The following is a 22,911-nucleotide window of genomic DNA, read 5'->3' as shown; positions in this document are numbered from 1 at the left end:
ATGAATATGAATATGAATATGAATATGAATATGAATATAATTATGAATATGAATATGAATATGAATATGAATATGAATATAAATATGAATATGAATATGAATATGAATATGAATATGAATATAATTATGAATATGAATATGAATATGAATATGAATATGAATTCCTTTACGTTGACATCAAGCAACCACAAATGTGCTGAGAGCAATGGTACTGTAAATTAGGAGACTTTTCATGGGAAATACATTTTTCTTTAAGTCTAACCTTTCCAACTCTTTGTGACTTTATCGGTCAGTTCTCCAAACCTTTCTTTGGATCTAAATAAATACATTTTTTAAGAACTGTAATTTCTAGTGAACAATGCTTGTAAAAAAAGATTGAACCCGATTCCCTACTGTACCATTTAAACCTTTCTCCGATGATTTTCCTGAAAAAATTTGTCGTTTTTTATCTTAAAAACTGTTCAAAGCTAACAATTTCTTTCATTATTGCGGAAGTAACAACAATTGAAAATTAATATATATGATGCATTATTGGTAAGAAGTATCTTTTGAGGAAGGTACCGTAGTGAATCAACTTTATAACAAATTGAATATATTGATTTTTGACCTGGAGGACCTTGATTTAAAATTGGATTCAGCGACCTGGGATTAAAATTGGATTCAGCGACCTGGGATCAAAATTGGATTTTTGACCTGGAATTAAAAATGGATTATTAACCTTGAATTAAAAATGAAATATTTTGACCTGGGGTTAAACATGGATCATCAACCTGGGATTAAAAATGGATTATTGACCTGGGATTAAAAATGAATTATTGACCTGGGATTAAAAATAAAATATTTACCTTGGAATGGGATTAAAGATGAAAAATTAACTTGGGACTAAAGATTTAACATAAAATAATGACTTGGGATTAAAATGATATATCGACATGGGATGGTTCTGAAAATAAAATATTAACTCAAGAGATTCAAAACGAAATACTGACCTGGAATTAAAAATCAAATATTGACCTGGGCTTTGATTAAAAATGAAATATTTACCTGGGCTAAGATTAAAATTGAATTATTGTCCTGGGATAAAAAATTAAACAGTAACCTGGGCTGGGATTAAAAATGAAATATTGACCTGGGCTCAGATTAAAAATCAAATATTGACCTTGGCTGGGATGAAAAATTAAATATTGACCAAGGCTGGGATTAAAAATCAAATATTGACCTGGGCTGGAATTAAGAATTAAATATTGACCTGGGCTGGGATTAAAAATCAAATATTGACCTGGGCTGGAATTAAGAATTAAATATTGACCTGGGCTGGGATTAATAATTAAACATTGACCTAGGCTGGGATAAAAACAACTTAAATATGTTCCTGGGATTAAAGATTAAAAATGTACCTGGGATTAAAAATAAAAGTATTGTGAAGAAGAAGTGAAACCCGTGAGATTAATTCTCTTCTCATTCCCTGAAGAAGAAGAAATATTTAATAAAAATCTTACTTTTTACAATATCTTTACTTGATAAAAAAAAATAGATTTTTCTGTTGACTGGACCCGAATGTTTACATTTTAATAAAACCTTACATAAAATTATACTTCTCCGCAGTAAAATTATATTATTTTACAGTCCGACCTAGGGATGGGCACTTTCAGCTTTTTTATTTGTTCGTCCATCGTTTGTAAAAACCCCTTTTTTTAAATCGTTCATACAAAATTGTTTTGTTCTAAAAATTATATTTCATTTTCCCTTTTTTCTTGTTAATTTTCGTTTTAAATCGTTCGTTTAGTAAAATCATTCTTGGCAAAAAATTGTTCTTTCAGTTTTTTTCCAAAAAGCTTTCCTTTAGTTAAGAAGACAATTGTTTTTTTTATTATTTAAGAAACTTTTATGGTTGAGTAAAAAAAAACTACCGTTTTTTCAAAATCTACACCGACCTATGTTGGTAACATTTAAATCTATATAGATTCAATCATTTCAAAAAAAAAGACAGGAAACGAGATATAAAGAAAAATTTAGCGAATTATAAATACTCACACTATTACATCATAAATATCTAATTTACTGAAATAATAAATATCTTTTTTTTATCTTTTAATATCAGAAATATCCAAAAATTGATTTACAGCTATGAGAAAATTGTTGCAACCATTTAGCGTCCAACATTACGAAAATTTCACGCTAGGCCTGAGGTGAAAACCTACTAAGAAATTGATTCCCCCTTTTCTACAGCCATCGTCGCATATCAATACAATAAAGACGACTTTTCAGTTCCATTTTTATTTCCACAAAGCTTTCAAACAACATGGATACACAAAACATATAAACAATTTAAAGCTTCTCTTTGTTTGTTTGCAAACTTGCAATTTGAAAAAAGCTTGTTAAAAAATCAAAACTTGAATAGAAAAGTCGTCTTCATTGTATTGATATCAACGCCTACCACTGTACAGTGTTCATACGAAAATTTATAATTTTTGTTTCGCATTATATGATATTTCTGATACCTCCTCCAACAGTTTGTGTGGGTCTACTTGAACTACTCCAACCAAGGTCTTGCCTAAAGCCATAATGCCGCGGCTTAGAACTGATACCTACATATCATGCGAATATAAGCTTTAAAACAGAAAACAATCTTAAATTTTAGATATTTATCCATACTTATCATTTCATTGGTTTGCTTTATCCCAATTTATCCTTTTCATTAGAGGGGTTTTCCCATTCAGTGGTATGAATATTCAATACAATAATTCCAATTATCCCAATCAATAATTACATTATCTCAATCGATCCTAATTAAGTCGGCATCATCCCAATCTATAGTAGGGATTACCCCAATCTATAGTAGGGATTATCCCAATCTATAGTTGGATTATTCCCATTGTGATTATCCCAATCTATAGTTAGGATTATCCCAATCAAAAGAGTAAAAGATATAATAAAACATAAATTAAAAAGATGCAGAAAATGCCCGTTTTGCGTAAAACCTTTACCTTTTCCACACCCCATAAAGTCTATTTTATTTTTATTTTAAACATTACAAATAAATCTATAATATTTATTTCTAAAAGTTGTAAGTAATCGTCGAAAAATACTATCGATCTACCACTAGTTTATAATGAATAAATGTAAACAAAAATATGTAACTTTCCTTTTCTTTCCTTTCCTTTTCCTTTTATTTATATTTTCTATTTTTATATTATAAATCAAGTTGGGAATATCCCAATCAAGTTGGGATTATCCCAATCAAGTTGAGAATATCCCAATAAATACAATGCCCTATTCTAACCTGATGAGTTAGTTTGGCGATTTCAAATCTTTTATCAAAGTTAGAAACCTCTCTCAGTTTATCCTAGATAGTGCATTAATTTAAATAAATATTTTAGCCTGAAGAATTCATTTTTTAATATTAATACTGGTCTTAGACAATCCATTTTAAAGCCATGTAATGCACCCAAATTGAACTTTTAAATATATCGATTGAAAAAGTTAAAGATCGTAAAAAACGACTTAAACTAAAGGGCTTCTAAAAATTCCTTACGTTTTAAACTTTTTAATTATTTTGAAGCAGGAGGGGGTAGCTTGTAGAGTAGAGTAGAGAATGGTTTAACGGCTGGTTGGTGTTTAAAAAAAATCAAAAATAGTCTGTAACTTTCTTATTCTATTAATGCAAAATTGACATATTTTGAAGCACTGAAAATATGTATTTTGTATTGTAAACCAGCTCGGTTTCATTCCTGTGAAATAGTACATATATTGCGGGACATAAATAATCTAGTATGGAATGGGGATCAAAATCCAAGCCAGAGTTTAGTTGTCCATCAAGTTGCACAGATAAAAATATACAACACTGCAAACCTTTGTTGTGTCTCATAAAGATCCTATTAGCAACAAAATTAGAATAATGATTATTTCAAAATCTGATAAATCTTCAAAATAAATCCACCTTTTCTAACCGTGTTGGTATTTCTGGTGTTTGAGCCTGGAGAGCAATAATTTGATCAAGAAGATCAAACATGGAGTCAGGAATAACCTGTAGCACCTTCCTGGAATTAAATAAAATCAAATCAAATTGAATCAAATTGAATCAAACCAAATCAAAGCAAATCAAATCAAATTAAGGAAAATCAAGTGAATCAAATAAAATTCAATCAATTAAACAAAAATAAAATAAAATAAATCAAATCAAATCAATTGAACAAAAATAAAATCAAACAAAATAAATCAAATCAAATCAAATCAAAGCAAATCAAATTAAATAAAATGTTTCAATTTAATGAAGAAACCCCTGTAAGGCTGTAACCGGCATATCAGCGTAACCTTGTTTCTACCTTTTCCCTTTATAAAAAATGTAACCTAGAGTAATGTTACCTAATAAATGTAACCAGGGTTCTAGAGTAATGTTACCTAATAAATGTAACCAGGGTTCTAGAGTAATGTTACCTAATAAATGTAACCAGGTTCTAGAGTTATATTACCTAATAAATGTAACCAGGGTTCTAGAGTAATGTTACCTGATAAATGTAACCAGGGTTCTAGAGTAATGTTACCTAATAAATGTAACCAGGGTTCTAGAGTAATGTTACCTAATAAATGTAACCAGGGTTCTAGAGTAATGTTACCTAATAAATGTAACCAGGGTTCTAGAGTAATGCTACCTAATAAATGTAACCAGGGTTCTAGAGTAATGTTACCTTGTAAATGTAACCAGGTTCTAGAGTTATATTACCTAATAAATGTAACCAGGGTTCTAGAGTAATGTTACCTAATAAATGTAACCAGAGTTCTAGAGTAATGTTACCTAATAAATGTAACCAGGGTTCTAAAGTAATGTTACCTAATAAATGTAACCAGGTTCTAGAGTAATGTTACCTAATAAATGTAACCAGAGTTCTAGAGTAATATTACCTAATAAATGTAACCAGGGTTCTAGAGTAATGTTACCTAATAAATGTAACCAGGGTTCTAGAGTAATGTTCTGAAACTATGAGAAGATCTGAACTCTCAGCTTCACTAATACGAAGAACAGCTCCTGTAAAATTATTTAAATTATAGAAATATAATTAATTGTGTACAATTCTACTTTACTTTAAACAGGGTTCCCTCGACCAATGTTCCCTACAAATCATCCAGAGTGTATAATGACTATTGATTTCTGAAATTCTGACCGATCTTGCAAGCAAATTGTTTCAAGTAAAAATTCGTTGATCAAGTTAAGGAACTTCAAGATCGCAGAACTATAACTGCACGTTGGTGGTAGCCATCTTGGAACTAATCAGGGATGAACTCGGTGAACAGAAATAAATCCTTCAAATATCGGAATTATTTTCTGTTTTTTACAGAATACAATTCACGACTTGATTTTGGAATTAAATTAGGTGAATTTAGGAATTATAATCTTAACATCTCATAATTTAGTTCTTTCCTAATGGACAAAATAAAGATTAAAATATCTATGATGACGGAATATTATTTCCTGAATTTCGAAAATTATTTAATGGAATTAAAAAGAAATTATATTCTGAAATTATGGTAAAGGATATTTTTGAAATCCGGAAAATGAAACCATTTCATAGACTCCAATTAGTTCTCTGTGTGTGTTTACAGTGTGGGTGTGGGCAACTAAGTGCTATTGGTAAGCGCACTGCCGCAAGTGTACAGCATCTCAAATTTCATTTTTACAAGATTTAATGCTTTACGATAATATTTCAATTTTTTCTTTTTGATCAATTGAATTTTAAATACCTTCCATTGCCCCAGACATCTTGATAAAAACGCATCTGATATCCGACACTACAGAAGGCGTACTCTTTATCTACAAGTAAAAAAGTATGTTTGTAAAACTATTTTTATAATTTTTCTGTATAAATTACAAACCTCGGATTGCATAATTTGTGTGAAGTTTTGTACAAGCTCCCAGCCATAGCTGAAAAAAAATCAAAATGTCAGCCTGTTTTAAGAGAACCAGAAAACTCTGGAATAGGAAGACGACTTTCGACAAAAGTTGAGACTTTAAATAGTATAAATATTATGAGACACAACAATTATGCAATGAACAGACCAATGTCACTTAATAAAATATTTGATTAATTATTTAGATTAATTATTTTACATAATTTGAAAATTCGGATTAATTCAAAATCAGTTACCTGAAATCCGCAAGTATTTGAACTTTAACTGAAAGAAAAAAATTATCTAATTTCAAATTTATTTAGTTTTTAGAAAATAATTCACCTAGAACTTGATCTTTGGCAGAAACAAGTTGGACCATTTGTAGTAAATTCTTCTCTGTCTCAGACAGATATTGAATAACCTGAATATAGGTTTCGAGATTAGGAAAAAATTAATGATCCAAAATTATATGTTTCAATAAGTGAAAATTATTAATGTTTTTTAATGTGTTACGCTGAAACAATTTGAAAGTAAGAAAAAATAAGTTTTTTAACTTTTTTACTGTAGAAACTTTTTAGACACAAGCTAAAAGGATCTGTGGATTTCTCAGAAAAATATTGACAATTAGAATTAAGTTTTTAATGTTTACGAGTAATAAAACAACGCAAAAATACAAAATGAAGGTGTCTCTGTCCTTTTTTCCTGAATATCAAATTAAATTAAATATTGATTTTTAAATAATATATCTTGATAAAATTAGTAGGGTTAACAAAATGCATTTTTTTTAATCTCTATATTTTCCTTCTGTTTTGATCATTCTTTGACATGCTTATATGACTTATATGTATAAAGGAAGAGCAGTGCCTGTGCAACAGAGGTCTGTGCACTGGTGCAGTTAACAAGTGGACAATTAAATCTTGGACTTTAAAATTTATCTGAGAAAAAGATCAGGTAAAAATTCAAATTTGAAAGTTTGATTTTTTGTCCAAAGGAAATTCTTTAATTATCATGAATTAAATTGCCTGAACGTGTTTTTCAGGGTCGCTTTGTTTATTTGAAAATGTGCAGTGTTTATTTATTTCGGAGATATTACAAGAATTTTATAAAATGTTGTCTTGGAAATTTTCTCAAAGGAGTTTTTCCTCTAAGAATCATAAAACAAGAATGTAATACTTAATTCTTTGTAATTGTTAAAAATAAAGAAATCGGTATGAAATATGCAGAAACAGTTTTAAAGAGCTTCATATATCCAAGGTTATAATGCAAGGAAAGTTATTTCAGAGGTGTACGCACTACGCATCTTTTGTACTACAGTGTACTGTCTCTGGGTGGTAATGTAAACACAAGACGGATGTCGAAGCCTGATTTGGAATCCATCTTTCACATAAACAATCAATGAAATATTCTGGCCCTAGTGAACTATTATGTGAATTATCAAAATGATCAAAATTTAATGCGTTTAACCTCCTCGGATACTAAACGAACACTTATGCATCTATTCTTGTTTAAATATTCCGCCCACAGAGAACTGGTTTCAATATGTACGCAGAGTATACGCAACTGCAATTAACTTTCCTTGAATTATAACCTTGCATACATCTAACTATTTAACTAAAAAAATAAATATCTGCGTCATTAGAAAACAACATATCAAAAATTTGCTTGATTTTTCCGAAGTTCATAGATAAAATCTTTCTCCTTCACTCGATAGTATTTCTTGCGTTAAGTTTGTTGATTCTATTGGTAAAATGAAATATTCTCTACCTGTAGATTTGAACTAAGTTGATTGAAACTACGCGCCTCAGTTAGCGCTTGAATCAGCTGAACAGCAATGTAAGACGACTTTTCAGCATCGTCTACATCCAGCTGGGATATTTGTTCCGCTAAAACAAGGAAACAATGGTTTTCACTCTTGCCTTTAGTGCTAATGTCATTTTTCATGGCATCATTTTCTCGAAAACTTTTGCGATGAAATGCGAAAATGTTCGTTCATATTTCGCAAACTGTTAGTGAATTTAACTAAAAAATGCAAAGACAATGTTAAATTTCGCGTAAAAACATTTGAGAAAAAAGTGTTGTAGCTGCAACAACTAATTGCGCAAAAACTTTGCAATAATTCAGCACTTTTAAAGAAATTTTCTATTTTTTTTCGCGAAATTTTGGCATTTCTTATTTCGCGAAAACTAAACATTTTTTTGCAGAACAGATTAAAGCGAAATATCAATAAAAAAGTTGAAAATTTTCGCATTTTGGCAAGCAAACGAATTGCGAAAAATGCAAAATTTTCGGCGAAAATTTTTTTCTTACGCTGATGTAATTCCCCTTTTTTTGGAAAGCCTAGGCATGATATTTGAATTGTGTAAAAGAAAAAACCTCCCCCTTACATTATTTAGGGATGGGTATCAGGCCCTGCAGGCTTTAATCTAGGGGACAAGTGCTGAAAAATCGAAAAGTTTGAGGGCCTCTAGCACTGCAGCTAGCACACGCTAGGGATATTTGTAACATACAGAAAAATCCTGTAGCAAAAAGGATTACAACTTCCAAATTTCAAACCTTACATTAAGTAAAAGTGGCACAGAAATAAATTACACTAGCTAAAACGTGTTTGAGCAAGAAGGCATATATTTAAATTTAAGGTTTTTGTTGTGTGGAAAATCTAAACACAGTTAACCTCTTTGTTGAAGCCAGCTCTGTAGTTTCTTGTTTGGTTGGATCCGGCTCAATTTCTGTTCTCCTCCGAACACATCAGCAAGTTCTTTAAGTCTATAAAATTAGTTCATAATTTGGTCATAGTTTGCCTGTTTTTTAATGCGTTAGATCATTTTTTATTAATGATCTTTGCTCTTTCATGAAAATGATACCAATGTACAATCCATGGTTCATTGCAGCTTTGGTTAAAAGAGAATATTCAAAGTAGAAAGCCAAGTTTTGTACAAAATAAAGTATTAGAAAGTCACTTTATCGACATTGTTTTGGCTCACCCTGTTACAAATATTATTGCTTGTACCCTGCTAAGCTTGATCGAGGTCAGATTTAAAGAATTTGAGCCACGTCTCAAGCATGCTGGTTTTAATAGAGCGCCGGCTTGAATCTCGAAACATTTAATACAATTTTAAGTAAAACCAACATTTGAGCCGCGGCTCAAATTTGGCCTCTGGAAATCTTCATTCCCCCCCCCCTCACCTCTCATATAAATAAAACTTGATTTACTCCCAAATTCCTTTCACCCCATTTTCTCCCTAATATCTCATTCCACAATTACCTTCTCTAAACTGACCTCACTTTACCTAATACACACAGGTCTATACCGCTTTAGTAATCGTAAATTGGTCGTACAGTTCAACCTAGGACCGCAAAGGTTGGCCCAGCTCGGATATTCAAATGTACCTCGATTATGCGTGAATAGCCATGGTCCACGCCCCCACCTTTTTTCCCACACTTACCACCTCACCCTTCCTCAACCATCTTTGTCCTCTTGCTTTCCTACCCAATGTAACTGTTAATACATTAACTATTCACCTATTGCTAGAATCCTCTTTCAGTTTATTCCACATGTCTGCTCTGTGCTGAAGAATTTTCTGAAACATTTCTCTGATCAGCTGTTCAAGGCGAGAGCTGAGTACAAGAAGAGAAAACAGATCTTTAGATCCAATCTTCAGTTCCTTCAGGCATAGCTCATACAACTGCCTTGACATAAAATTGAGCTTTATGCCTAATCGAATTTAATTTTGTTCTATTTTTCAAATCGGAAAAGGTCCTGGAAACCCCAGATTTCTAGATCTTTCTGGAGTGGATTTTTTTTTATTAGCTAGAATTTTTATTTTCTTTGCTTTCTATATTTGTTTTTTGTTTTCACAGGAATTAATAAAAAGGAACCTGGTTCTTTTATGTCCTGCTGCGAAGTTAGTCAAAGCAGTTGAGTGAAGAAAAATCCATCGCAGTGTGACATTACTTTCTCGTACAACATTTATCAACTAAATAGTAAAATATTTTTAAAAGCAAAAACAATTTTTTTACAGAATGATGATTATCAGTTTACTTTGGCAAATGTACTCCATATTTTCTCTTCTTTTATCATTTTAGTTGTCATTACAATAAAATTCACCTTCAGAGAATTTTCTAGAATTATTTTCTTTGTTACTGCGCCTTCCAGTAGCAGCTCTTCCAATCTTTCAAATATAAAATTCAAATTCAAAACTTTTTAATGTACGGAACTTATGGTCCATAAAAGAGTCTGTTTTTTCTTCATGAAACATGATAAATTATCAAAATTTCGACGACAGTTTCTCCAGCAGAAATATGCAATTCACTTTTATAGAGAATTAACAATTAAAATAACCAAGTTTTAAAAAATTTCACTGATATTTCTTTCGTACTTTAGTAATCAGAAAAGTTTTAAAGGGTTCCAACATTAAAAATCCTTACACGAAATTGTTTACATAATATTCCATAAAATTTTGGATTTGTAAGCATTATTTATGAAAAAATAAGAGATGATGTACAACATGTCTCTGAAAAATAAGAGATGATGTACAGCAGGTCTCTGAAAAATAAGAGAGGATGTACAGCATGTCTCTGAAAAATGTGTGTTAAACTTTATTGCCTACTAAACATAATTTTACTTTTATTGTACTGAACAATGTGATTATGTGCTTGTCATCGACAAAACTTTTTGCTCTAAAATACTTTTTTCACCATACAATAAAACAGCATTAGTGGGACGAAAAAAGCTGTTGAAATCTTTGGAAAAGGGACTGTATACTTTTCAAATAGTAGGCTTACTTGTATAGATTTAAACCGCAGTTTAGAACAAAATGTTTCATCTTTGACAAGCATTTGTACTTGTAGTTATACCTGCTGTAGTGTAAACACATTATTTTCAGGGACAGTATGTATATATTTCCCTTTCAAAATTAAAGTTTAGTTCAAGCAGTTAGTACTAATGGAGTTAGATGACCGTAATAGGCAAGCATTTTAAAAACAATTTTGGAAATACTAGTTTAAAAGGCAGATTCAATTTTCAGACTGATTTAGAATGGAATCTAGGATCATGCACTTATTTACCCAGATCAAGTCCAGATCAAAATTGAATCAGGTTTTCAGACTCACAGGCGTCATAGCATGGTAATGACAATGGGTTTTATATAAGCATAATTTTTTAAATATTTTGAACACTGCAAGGCAAACATTGAATCTTTCGTTTCGTTGTTTGGGATGGCAGTTTTACCTCGGTATTAAATTTAATAGCTTCTCTCCATGCCTGGAAGCCAGAATTTTAACATCTGAGTTGGTGGTTGTATTATTGATAGCTTGCTTCCCAGCCTTAGTGATTAAATAAAACTTTTTTCCCTTTATTTTGTTTAAAATTGCATATACAATATTTTTAAAATAAATCTTCGTAAAATGTAACTATTTTTTAATAATCCCATTTTCTAATCCATTATTTAATTAAGTCACAACATATATCTATAATAAGATAATGATAAAAACATAATATGTATAGGTTATTATACAAATATCATAAGGAACAAAATAAGAAATGTTTTTTAATATCATTAAAAAATACAGAAATTTGGAAATTTGAAAAAAAAAATATTCAAAGGTTACCTTATAGTTTTCCCATGCCTCTGGTAGCCAGAAAGTCATACCTTAGCAAAATATTAACTGTAGTCAAAAAATAATGAAAAAAAAATCCAGATTTTGTTAAAAACTCTTTTGGTTTTAACTTTTTTTCATTCAACAACTGGAATCTTAAATTTTTAAATGGTCTTTTTTCCTTCAACTGCTGGTTTAACTCTTTTTACAAAACTTTTATCTTTTAACCGCTAGGTTCCATATTTTTCATAAACTTTTCAACAGCTGGTTTCACTTTTTTCATAAAAATGTCTTTGTATTTGTATTTCAGCTGTTTGGTTCCACGTTTTCAAAACCTTTGCTTGGTTTAAACTTTTTTCCACTGAAATCACACATTTTTTATATAAAATGTTAATTTTCAAACTGGGACACTGGTCATATAGTGAAAACAACAAGACATGAGACAGGAGAACACTCTATCCTGTTTTCACCTTCTTAAATTTTTTTACCCAACATCAAAAAGTCCTATCTCGGAAATGTCTAACTATATGAGCATCAATTCACAAAATATAATATTTTTTTGAAATACTTATATCTGTGCTTTTATGGTATTTTATTTTTCAAGTATTTCGAAAAAACTATTATGTTTTTGAATTGGTGCTCATATAGCTAGATTTGTACATGATAAACCTGTGAAATGGTATTAAATTTGTTTATCTTTATCTAAGCTGCAATAGTTATGCACAAGTTTAGGAATTTGGGACATTTAAAAAAACAAAAATGAGAAGTCTTAATCTAAATTAAAGTAGAATTTTTAATACAAATTGTTTATTCATCATCAACAAATTTTTTATAATGTTGAGATTTTTCCAAAAAAAAGGTTTTTGGTCGTAGTGGGGAGCTGATTTAAATACATAAAAACGCGCAGGGAGTTAAAACTACTCAAAATTGTCCAAAGAACTACCTGTTGATACCATTTTATGTAGGCTTGATTGTTTCTAATCTATTTGAAGGTACATCGTTAACAATTGTTAACAAACGTATGTCATAAACAGTCATTAACCCTATCTCTGCTGGGGTACTTGAAAACCAGGATATGCTTGGGGGGTCAATTTGCCCCCCCCCCTCTAAATCCCATGTTTGATGTCCAAATATGACAAATGATACATCATTTGAAAGCTCTTGTGCTCTACTTTTAGAATCTGCAAAAATATTTGCAAATTTGCAAAAATTGATTTTTTTTCGCAAAATCCAGTTATATGGTAAAAATGTTTGCAAAAAAAAATTTGTCCAAAAAATGAAATATTATACATTTTTGAAAAGCCCTTGATCATGCCATTTAAAATATACAAAAATTTTTGCAAAATTTTAAATAACCTGATTTTTAATCAAGAAAAACTAAAAATGTGCAAATTTCCTTTGACAGGTTGTTTTGAAAAAATTTGCAATTTGTTTCGCAAAATTTGTGCAATTCGATTCCTTATGTCAAAGGCGTTCCAAAAAGCTTAATTTTATCAAAACCTGAAAAGTGGAAGAGGGGCAAAACAAAGATTTAGTTTGTTACAGGAAAAAAACAGTCATTCAGGCAGTGTGCCTGAGGACTCAGGCAGTTAGTATTAAAGCCCGGTTTTAGGCCTAAAGGGAGGGCTGTGGGTATGTAAGAAAAGTCAGAAAATTTCAACAGCCTCAGACCAATACTTATTGAGTTATGTAAAAAAAACTACAGTGGGGGTCAAATTGCCCCCCCCCCCCCAGCAGGAATAGGGTTAACACAGGTACAACGTTAACAATCACTAAGGAAGGTACAGTTGTACATTAAAGATTGTTAACTATCCCCAAAAATTAAAAACAACTTACCTTATTTAGTCAAACGATAAATCAAAAAATCAAAACTACTACTTTTTTAAAAATTTAAATCATGAATCCTTTTTAAAATGATTGTTTAGTTTTTTTCATTTATTCTACGCTGTTAAAAAAAAACTATCATTTCGTTTTTGAGAGAGAGAAAATGTTCCATCCCAATTTTCAAAAGTTTCCAAGTATTTATTGATAAAAATAATATAAAAAAATGATAAAAATTCCCAAAAAAAGCAAAATTTACAAAAAGGTTTATTTTTTTGTTCTAGAATATTTGGCGGTTTCAATATTGATATTATTTATTTTTAAAATCATTAAAAGTCATTAAGAAAGGAAAAATCTGACAAAATTGTTAATTGCTATTGATCAACAATGCAAAAATGACAGAGAAAATAAAAACAAAGAGTTCTTATCGAAATACAAGAAGGTTCATGTTTTAATATTTTATTCAATATTCTTGTTATCTTGCATACAAGGGGAAATTAGCCATTAACTCTGAGAATGTATTTAAAATACAGATTTTCTATATGATCAATATCGTTCAAAATATTGTGTAAGAACTGAGACCATAGATTAGTTATAGCATACCTAGGTAGAGTGAGATGACCCAGTTATCAGAAAAGTATTTGTCAACAATTTCCCTCATCATTGCAGTTTCCAGCCTGAGAATTGAAATTAATTAAAAATATACCCCCAAGCTATGGGTCCAATAAAATGTCAAAAAGGAATTGAGTCTTTGCCACAAATTCTGCTTTTCTAAACCCTATATCTTTGGATCCTTAGATATTTCAAACTATGAATTCTGTTAGATCAGATAATATAAGTTTGAAATATCAAAGATTTACGACATTGGGTTCCAAAGATATAGGAATTATAAATTCAGAGTTTGTGACAAAGACTCAATTACTTTGTAATTTCTGATATAATTAGAGCTTTAACAAGCAAATTTTCTTTAGTGCAATTAGCATACCAACCATTCTGTGTAATTAGCACATTTAGGTGGAATGTTGTGTACTTGGTAAGCATAAAATTGTAATTTGCTGCAGCCTAAGGGAAAAATTGCATTCATAATGATTCCACTCTACTGCACTGTACTGTATGGAACCCCTGGGCACAATGTTAACAAGGGTCATTTTGGAAAATTATATTAGTTCTCAAATTAATCATAAACAAAATAAAAGGTTCATGAAAAGCAATGAATGAAAAATTAGATATATTTTTATAATTATTAACAAACTATTTTTTGTTTCATATTGTTAATCTTGAACCGTTTTAGCATCTAAGTATGTGGCATACAGGCTTATTGTAAAAATTATTGTTGTGTTATTTCTCAATCAACTATAGGGTGTCTCAAGAAACATGACAGTTGGTTAAAAGTTCTAAATGTCTCCTTACATAATTTGTTAAGTTGCTTGATACCAAAGAGAATAATAAAAAATATTATATGGCAGTCATTATAGTTAAATTGATTTAAAGGGAGTGACCGGCAATGTAAGGTAGTTGAACTGAATATGCAGTGTTGTGGAAAACTTCTTTCGGATTCATTTGAGACATATTAAACTTTTTAAAGGTCTGTAAATCCTGAGTTTGAGCGCAAATTCGACGTTCAAAACTCCTACTTTGGGGGTGGATACTTTTTCAGAATTATTTTTTTAATGTCATGTTTCGTGAGACACCCTGTATAAAATGATGTGTTTTTCAAATTAAGTTTAATGTTTTTCTAAAAGTTGTTTTTTTATCAATTAACTATAATGATGTGCTCTTCAAAAAGATGTTTTTACAAATACATCAAAGTTCAAAAGAAAAATTTGATGAATTGCTTTTAGTTGTTTTTAATCAATTAAACATAATGATTTGCTTTCAAAATATGGTTTTTGATTTTCACAAAAAAAAATTATTTTTTAATAAAACATTGAACATTGCGCATTGAGATGGTTAATTACATTACATTTTGTTATTCTTTTTGGCTCCGCATTTCAAATATTAAGATGTGAAAAATCATTTTTTCTTTAACACATTTTAAATAACAGAATGATATATCCAACTCTAGATCTACATACATACCTAAGAATCTGCGGATCAAAATACAAGATAATGAATAGCATGCCTGCCTGTACACTCAATGCAGTACTCCTATCCTAAATCATACAAAATAAAGCTAAGGTCTAACTTGGGGGCGGTAGATTCCATCCACCCCCCCCCCCCTCTCTATGATTTTGCCCTTACAGTTGAGGTTAGGCAGGATGATACATTTCAAACATTTTTAGACCTCTAACTTTAATAGTTGGAGACTATTGGGAGGCTTGAAGATAAATACTTTTTACTTTTTTAATGGCTTTTAAACATTTAAATATTAGTTCTGTAGCTTTTTTGTTCTAAGTTATGAAGTTGGAATAGTAAAGAAGTAGCGTTCTATAGTGATTAGTTACAGGGATTTATTGCGCTTCAAAATGTTGAGGATTTTTTAGCAATCCATGATATGTGTCAAGGACCACCAAAATATTATTTCTGAAAAATCAAGAAGCTTCAATGCAATCTGAAGATTGTAATTTAAAAAGGCAAATTTAACCCCCAGCCTGTAAATATTAAGGAAAGCCTACTACCTCAGGCTGTGGATAGTATGGAAGCATGTTGTATAAATCTTCAGATCTCAAAACTCCGACCAACTAAAATAAATTGAATGAGTGGGGGAAGACAAGAAGCCATGTTTCACAGTTTTTATCTTTCATGTCATTTTTAGCTTTTTTATCTTCCAGCAGCAATGATCAACAACTACACAGCCTTCTATGCTTCAACAATTTAGTCTTTTAGCAATAATTGCTTTTTGAAATGTCAAATTTAGTGCTTTAAAAAACCTATCCATATTATGCAAAAAAAAATGTTTAAATTTAATAAATTTAATTGAGTTCTTAAACTGCTTGAAAGTTTGTACCAGGTAAAAATTTCACGCATAGTAATCACAGAGGGATGATTTTGAAAATCGGTTTTTAAAAATTATTAAATAACAACGACGAAAAATGTATTTCACAGTAAACTAATTAGTTGTTTAGGAACAGGTTAAGAAAATGAACATTAACTTGTATCATCGAAAGTAAGTAATCGTATTCAGTTATTGGGTTCTGTAATGTCTCATTGTTCACAAACATTTTCTGTAGATTTCCTGGAATTTTATTGAAATGGCTACATTTGAAGAATTTGAAGAAACTTGTGAGTAAATTCATAAAGAACAAGAAATGTAATATAAGTATGAAAATGACATTAGTTTTGTAAAAATCGATTCTCATACCGTAACCACTCAGATGAATGATTTTGAACGTGGACTTTGTGCTCAAACTCAGTTATTATACATCATTAAAACGTTTTATATATGAATCCTAAAAACTTCTCCACAATACCACTTTCTGTGTTCAACTACCATACATTGCCGGTCACTCCCTTTAAACACTTGTTTAATAACTGTTTTAAATACCTGTTTTATAACTGGTTTAAATACCTGTTTTATAACTGGTTTAAATACCTTTTTTATAACTGGTTTAAATACTTTTTTTATAACTGGTTTAAACACTTGTTTTATAACTGGTTTAAACACCTGTTTTATAGCTGATTTAAATACCTGTTTTATAACTGGTTTTTGTATGCTTACTCTTGAGAACAAGTTTTCAGGATAATTTACTGGCCTTTTCCCACCAGACAGTAGTCCTGCAGATCTAAGGGAAATATTTCATTTAATTTTAACTTTACAAACTAATTTTTAATATTTAAAAATGTTACACAACTTACAAATTATGAATGAAACAGAACTTGAAAAGTTACGATCAAAACTATGCTCTAGGGAACGGACATATGCACAAATTGAGAACAAATTTGCGAGACCATTACTCCGCTTACAAAAACATCCTTGATATGAGACTTTAACTAGCTGGTCAAATATATTCAAAATTACAAATGTATATTGCAGAGATTTGCACTTTCTAGTCAAGAGATATTAATTTTGTAAAAAAAGTAAACTTCATGCTCCCCTTTTTTCATGGAATTGCCTTTCATTTGCCAGTGTTCCGCCAAATTCATTTTCGCGCAAAACTGCGAAAGTCCAACCAAAAGTTTACAAAATTAGCAAGCAAGCTCAGGACTGTGTGCAATGTTCTGGTGGAAACCCTGGGTTATGATTACCTAAGAAGTTGGCAGACAGTATCAATGTTTGAATTGTTAGTTGACTGCCCACAATACCTGTAGTTTAGAGATGGGCAACATTTTGTGAACGAGATAATGTTTTCAGACCAAACGAAACTTTTAATGAACGATTGATGAAGTTGAACGACCTGGATCGTTCAGAGAAATGAAAAAACGATATATATTTTCTAATTAAACGAAAACAACATTTGAACAAACTAGAAAAAATTATCAGCTTTTACTTAACAAACCTTTTAAAAACCCATTAATTTTGTACAAAACGAATATTTTGAAGAAAAACTTTTATAACAAACATTAATATAAAACATACAATTTTCACGGTACAAATACAGAATATATAAGGAAAAACGGGACTGTACGCCAATGAATAATCCCCTTCTTGTGAAATTTATGTGTTTTACTTTACGATCATTCAGTGAGAAAAAAAAAACGAAATAGATGAAAAATGAATGGTAATTTTGAAAATAAACGAAATCCATTATTTTTGAATGATTAAAAAAGAAAATAAATGGGTGTTTCACAGACGATCAACAAACGAAATGAAAAATAGCCGTACACGCCCATCTCTACCTGTAGTAGGATACAAGCAACCTCTCCCTTGTAAAAGAATAATCAATTCTTTATTATAAGGCTCTTCACTAATATATATATATATATATATATATATATATGTATAAATGGCTAGCACGAATTGGCTAAAATGTTTTGAGGAAACCTGGAAGTAACTTACATAGGCTAAACAAATTCATAGATTATTTTTTCATCATGTACATAATAAAGCTCTTTGCTGGACTGAAGTTTGTTGAGGGTACCCATGGGCCATGGCGAGTACCCTGGTTGTAGCATAGACTTAAAAAAATAATTTTTCAAAGATCGACTTTTTTTGATGAAATTTTTTTAATGCAATTTATTTATTGCACGGGCAACGCTAGTAGTTTATGAAATTCAATGATATCTTTGCTACATAGTACATAAAATTCAATGTTTATCTTTTCTACATAGTACATAAAATTCAATGTTTATCTTTGCTACATCGTACATAAAATTCATAGATCATCATAGTACACAGAATTCAAAGTTAGTGTGAGAGGTGATATGGTATTGACACTGGTTTACGAATACCTGATATCCCCTGCTATTTGCTGATCTATGTAGAGTAGAATTACCCCCTGCAAGTAAACTGCTTCTGGTCTATGAATACCTGATATCCCCTGGTATTTGCTGATCTTTGTAGAGTAGAATTACCCCCTGCAGATAAACTACTACTGGTCTATGAATACCTGATATCCCCTGGTATTTGCTGATCTATGTAGAGTAGAATTACCCCCTGCAGATAAACTGCTTCTGGTCTATGAATACCTGATATCCCCTGGTATTTGCTGATCTATGTAGAGTAGAATTACCCCCTGCAGATAAACTGCTTCTGCTAGAAGTTGTTTACCCTCCTCCCTTTGGAGTATATTCTCTGTAAAATTAAAATAAATATTATTTATAACTACTGTACAGGAAAGTTCCCAAGACCAATTTGCCTACAAAACATCCAGAGCGTGGGAAGGGCTGCTTGTAAGGCAAAATTGGTCAAGGGACCTCATGGTTAAGTAAAAAATTTAACTTCCCGAAAAAGTAGAATTGTACATAATTTTATCGCCTTTTAAGATGAAAATGCGCGTGTGGATTTTTACAGAGAAACCGGGGGGGAGGGGGGAAATTTTAGGTCGGTAATGTTGGCCAAAAAGGTGGTAAAATACGTAAAGGGGTGACAAGATGGTTCGTTTTTTAACTTTAAGGTTTTTGGACTTATGAGTGGTTCCACACAAATCTGAGAAGATGTAAAAATATCAATTTTATTTATTAACACTTGCTTTTCTTACCCTGATAGAAAAATCATTAAAAAAAACTAATGACTAACCAAAACGATCCTTTGATTTTTTTTTATATTTTTCAATTTAGGATAAAATTTTGCCTAGTTTAATGAAAGCAATCTTTTACAGTTTTGAAGTGTTGGAAACTTATTTTTGTGGAACAGTATTTTGTGAAACAGTATTTTGTGGAACAGTATTTTGTGGAACAGTATTTTGTGGAACAGTATTTTGTGGAACAGTATTTTGTGGAACAGTATTTTGTGGAACAGTATTTAGAAGTTCAAATTTGCCATCTACTGTTCTCAGTAGCCTCAATTCAAACTTAAACTCATTTAAAGCAAATGTTCTAGGTTATTCTTCGAATAAAAATTCCATTATTTGTGCTGATAATCTGTTTCTTGATGTTTTTTTTTACTAGGTAGTTCCATAAAATAACTTCTTTTCACTATAGCACAACCAGCAATGTGGACTCCTTTTCGGTTCAAAATATAAACAAAATAAGCTAAGCTTGTGTTTGGTTTGGCAATCAACAAAATCTTCCGTTTTTAAGTTTTAATGATAAACTATAACGATTTTTTCTCTTCTTTTAATTGTGTTCTGAATCTATTCGTAACAGATATTTGTCAGTCCTTCTGTTATGTAATCAAGCGTTTTGGTCTAAATTTAATTAAATCAAATTTTAGTTAGGCACCAGTTAATTTTAAATTAACTTTTCCAACCCATTTCTAAAAAAAGTATCTGATTACTAATTACCAAGATTTTGTTGAATAAATCTTCCTTCCTCCAGATCATCAATAAACTGTATTAAATCTGTCCCGTAGCGTTCAATGCTTTCAAAGCAGTCATAAAATCTTAAATATAAAACAGATCAGAGCTGAAAACTTTTGAATGGGATATCCTTAATCCTGAGATGGGAACTTTTGAATGGGATATCTTTAATCCTGATCGGATAATTAATCTGGAGATTAAAAATGAGTGGAGAACAAGCAATATTTAATCTGCAGATTAAGAAAAAGAGTGGATTAAGCCTTAATCCCGATATCCACCATTCAAAAGTTCCCAGCTCTGATCGTATAATTAATCTGGAGATTAAAAATGAGAGGAGAACAAGCAATATTTAATCTCGAGATTAAGAAAAAGAGTGGATTAAGCATTAATCCCGATATCCACCATTCTAAAGTTTTCAGATCAGATGAGAAGGTTCGGAGATAATGTGCGAAATTAAATTACGAATATCTGCAATTTTATTTATTTAATTTCGCACATTTTCTCCGAAACTACTCATCTGATCTGTGTAAGATTTTAAGGTGTGATAGAAATAATATATTCCCGCACTTTTGTCCTTTCTACTCATCTAACTAAGAGTAAAAAATGATTTCTCAGGTTGTTTAAAGGGTTTATTAGATTACCCATACAAAAAAAAATTCAAAAATAACACACTTATTTGTGAAAAATGAGATTGCCAAAAAAAATGCTGTGGACGTACTTTTAGGGTGAACGTATAAAATGCTTTTTTTACTTTAAATGTGCACCCTTCAGAAGTTGGGTTGTGAGGATAGGAAAGGTCGGAGAGCTTGAAACTAAATCTGAATGGCAACTACCCTTACTTCCCCAACTACGTCTGTTTTTAGAGAGACCCCGCCCCCACCCTTGAATCTGAATCTGTATAGGAATTACTCTCACTACCCCAACTACCGTCAGTTTTTTTAAAAGAGACCTCATCCCCACTCTTTGATTATTCTTTGCGCATGGTATACAATATGGGTATCGATTCAACATTAAATCAATTGTTTTAAGCTTGTTTCTGGCAATGCGTAACACTCTCCTACCTTTACTAACCTCACCACCCACCTTGTGAAGGGTGCACATTTCATAGTCGAAAAAAAGGCATTTTATACATACAGACTTTTAGGTGCCCCTCCATTTCAACTTTAGTCTTTCGAAAATTCTAGAACATTTTCTAGTTTTTTTAGTAAAACTGGATAATTTTTAATTGTTAAAGTGTCTTTCCGCCATGCGGTTTATTGCAGCAGCGAAAATGAAGGAAATGAATTTACATATTCGTAAGATAGAAAAAATGACGATGGCTTCCGCAACCCCAATCGTTGATCAGATAAAGATTGAAATTGTGCTGTTTTGAGTTAGACATGAAATTATATTAATTAAAGTTTGCTTGAAGTTACGTATACAGTCCCTTTGATTTATGTATACATATATCAAATCAAATCAAATCAAATATTTATTGCACGAAGATTAGAATTTATACAATACATGTATATATAACTTCTATAAAATAAGTTCATAACATTTTCTATTGTTTATTTAATATAGTTTATTGCTGGACACTGTGTTTCATGTTGGACATCCTTCAGCAGCATATATAATATATATATAATGATATATTGAGACTCAATTTTTACCTTTTCAAAAGATCCAGGTGTTCTTCTTTAATCTTAAGATCAAGATCATTCAGTCTCTCATTCCTATACTTTTTCCCTTTTTTATGGTTAACTAGTAAAATGTTGGGTTTGGGAGATGTTGTCACGAAGGCTCATTTCCGAAATGAAGGTTTTTTATGTTTGATTTATTTTCATGTGTTTTTCGCTGATTACAAAGCGTTACTAACTTGAAATTTGCATTTTATTTTAACCTATCCTGGCTTTGTCCAATGTTTGTCTTTTTCTACGTTTGTCTGGCCCACTTTTTGTCCTACATTACATTTAGAAATTAACCAAAACAACCCTTGCAAATTTCTCTTTAAAAATATACATTAATAAAAAATTGTGAAAAGTTCCTAGCGATTTGTGACTCGAGGATATCTGGAGATTTCAGATAAGAGAAATCCGCAATAATACTCGACACTTCACCCCGTGGATCCCTAAATGGATATTGAAAAAAAATATTATGTACGATTCTGAAGAACTGGTCTTTCTCCTTGTGCACTTCTCTATATCTTAATAACGTGATTGATGTGAGGTGAGAGTCTATTACCATGGAAAATATTTAAAATTACATTAATGCTTTTAGATCAAATTGTCAAAACTAAAAATATCAAATGGATTACATTATCTTGTGGAAAGGGTTTATAATTCCTTTATACGGAATTTAAGCAGTTTAATATTGATCATCAGGATTCATTTCCGTAAAGTCCTTTATACGGAATTGAAGCAGTTTAAGATTGCTAAACCAGGATTCAGTTCCGTAACGTCCTTTATACGGAATTGAAGCAGTTTAAGATTGCTAAACCAGGATTCAGTCCTTTATACGGAATTGAAGCAGTTTAAGATTGCTAAACCAGGATTCAGTTCCGTAAAGTCTTTTATACGGAATTAAAGTAGTTTAAGATTGATGAACCAGGATTCAGTTCCGTAAAGTCCTTTATACGGAATTGAAGCAGTTTAAGATAGATAAACTAGGATTCAGTTCCGTAAAGTTCTCTGTACGGAATTGAAGCAGTTTAAGATTGATAAACCAGGATTCAGTTCCGTAAAGCCCTTTTAACCCCCCCCCCTCATACATATTGAATTGATCTGAAATAATT

General features: G+C 30.9%; 1 protein-coding gene across 1 annotated transcript in view; it reads right to left on the bottom strand.

Annotated features, from left to right (window-relative positions):
* The window catches only part of LOC111698335 (WASH complex subunit 5), a 34,563-nt gene that overhangs the window by 10,952 nt on the left and 700 nt on the right, over window positions 1-22,911 (bottom strand). Inside the window, exons 3-29 of the mRNA XM_023468652.1 lie at window positions 22,165-22,248; window positions 21,791-21,853; window positions 20,124-20,221; window positions 18,868-18,973; window positions 18,079-18,105; window positions 17,488-17,544; window positions 16,931-17,024; window positions 15,921-15,983; window positions 15,382-15,455; window positions 13,906-13,979; window positions 11,494-11,534; window positions 11,114-11,208; window positions 9,992-10,055; window positions 9,763-9,860; window positions 9,406-9,573; window positions 8,558-8,649; window positions 7,651-7,769; window positions 6,229-6,307; window positions 6,144-6,171; window positions 5,872-5,920; window positions 5,740-5,809; window positions 4,939-5,026; window positions 3,941-4,040; window positions 3,284-3,346; window positions 2,502-2,588; window positions 1,398-1,465; window positions 263-315 (exon numbers count right to left, since the gene is read on the bottom strand). Coding sequence (XP_023324420.1) covers window positions 263-315; window positions 1,398-1,465; window positions 2,502-2,588; window positions 3,284-3,346; window positions 3,941-4,040; window positions 4,939-5,026; window positions 5,740-5,809; window positions 5,872-5,920; window positions 6,144-6,171; window positions 6,229-6,307; window positions 7,651-7,769; window positions 8,558-8,649; window positions 9,406-9,573; window positions 9,763-9,860; window positions 9,992-10,055; window positions 11,114-11,208; window positions 11,494-11,534; window positions 13,906-13,979; window positions 15,382-15,455; window positions 15,921-15,983; window positions 16,931-17,024; window positions 17,488-17,544; window positions 18,079-18,105; window positions 18,868-18,973; window positions 20,124-20,221; window positions 21,791-21,853; window positions 22,165-22,248 — 2,102 coding nt within the window. The remainder of the gene's footprint in view (window positions 1-262; window positions 316-1,397; window positions 1,466-2,501; window positions 2,589-3,283; window positions 3,347-3,940; window positions 4,041-4,938; window positions 5,027-5,739; window positions 5,810-5,871; window positions 5,921-6,143; window positions 6,172-6,228; window positions 6,308-7,650; window positions 7,770-8,557; window positions 8,650-9,405; window positions 9,574-9,762; window positions 9,861-9,991; window positions 10,056-11,113; window positions 11,209-11,493; window positions 11,535-13,905; window positions 13,980-15,381; window positions 15,456-15,920; window positions 15,984-16,930; window positions 17,025-17,487; window positions 17,545-18,078; window positions 18,106-18,867; window positions 18,974-20,123; window positions 20,222-21,790; window positions 21,854-22,164; window positions 22,249-22,911) is intronic.

This window comes from Eurytemora carolleeae, unplaced genomic scaffold, assembly GCF_000591075.1.
Source record: "Eurytemora carolleeae unplaced genomic scaffold, Eaff_2.0 scaffold325, whole genome shotgun sequence".
Taxonomy (NCBI): Eukaryota; Metazoa; Arthropoda; class Copepoda; order Calanoida; family Temoridae; genus Eurytemora; species Eurytemora carolleeae.
The sequence above is the reverse complement of the archived record's forward strand: the minus strand, read 5'-3'. Positions and strand labels throughout refer to the sequence as shown.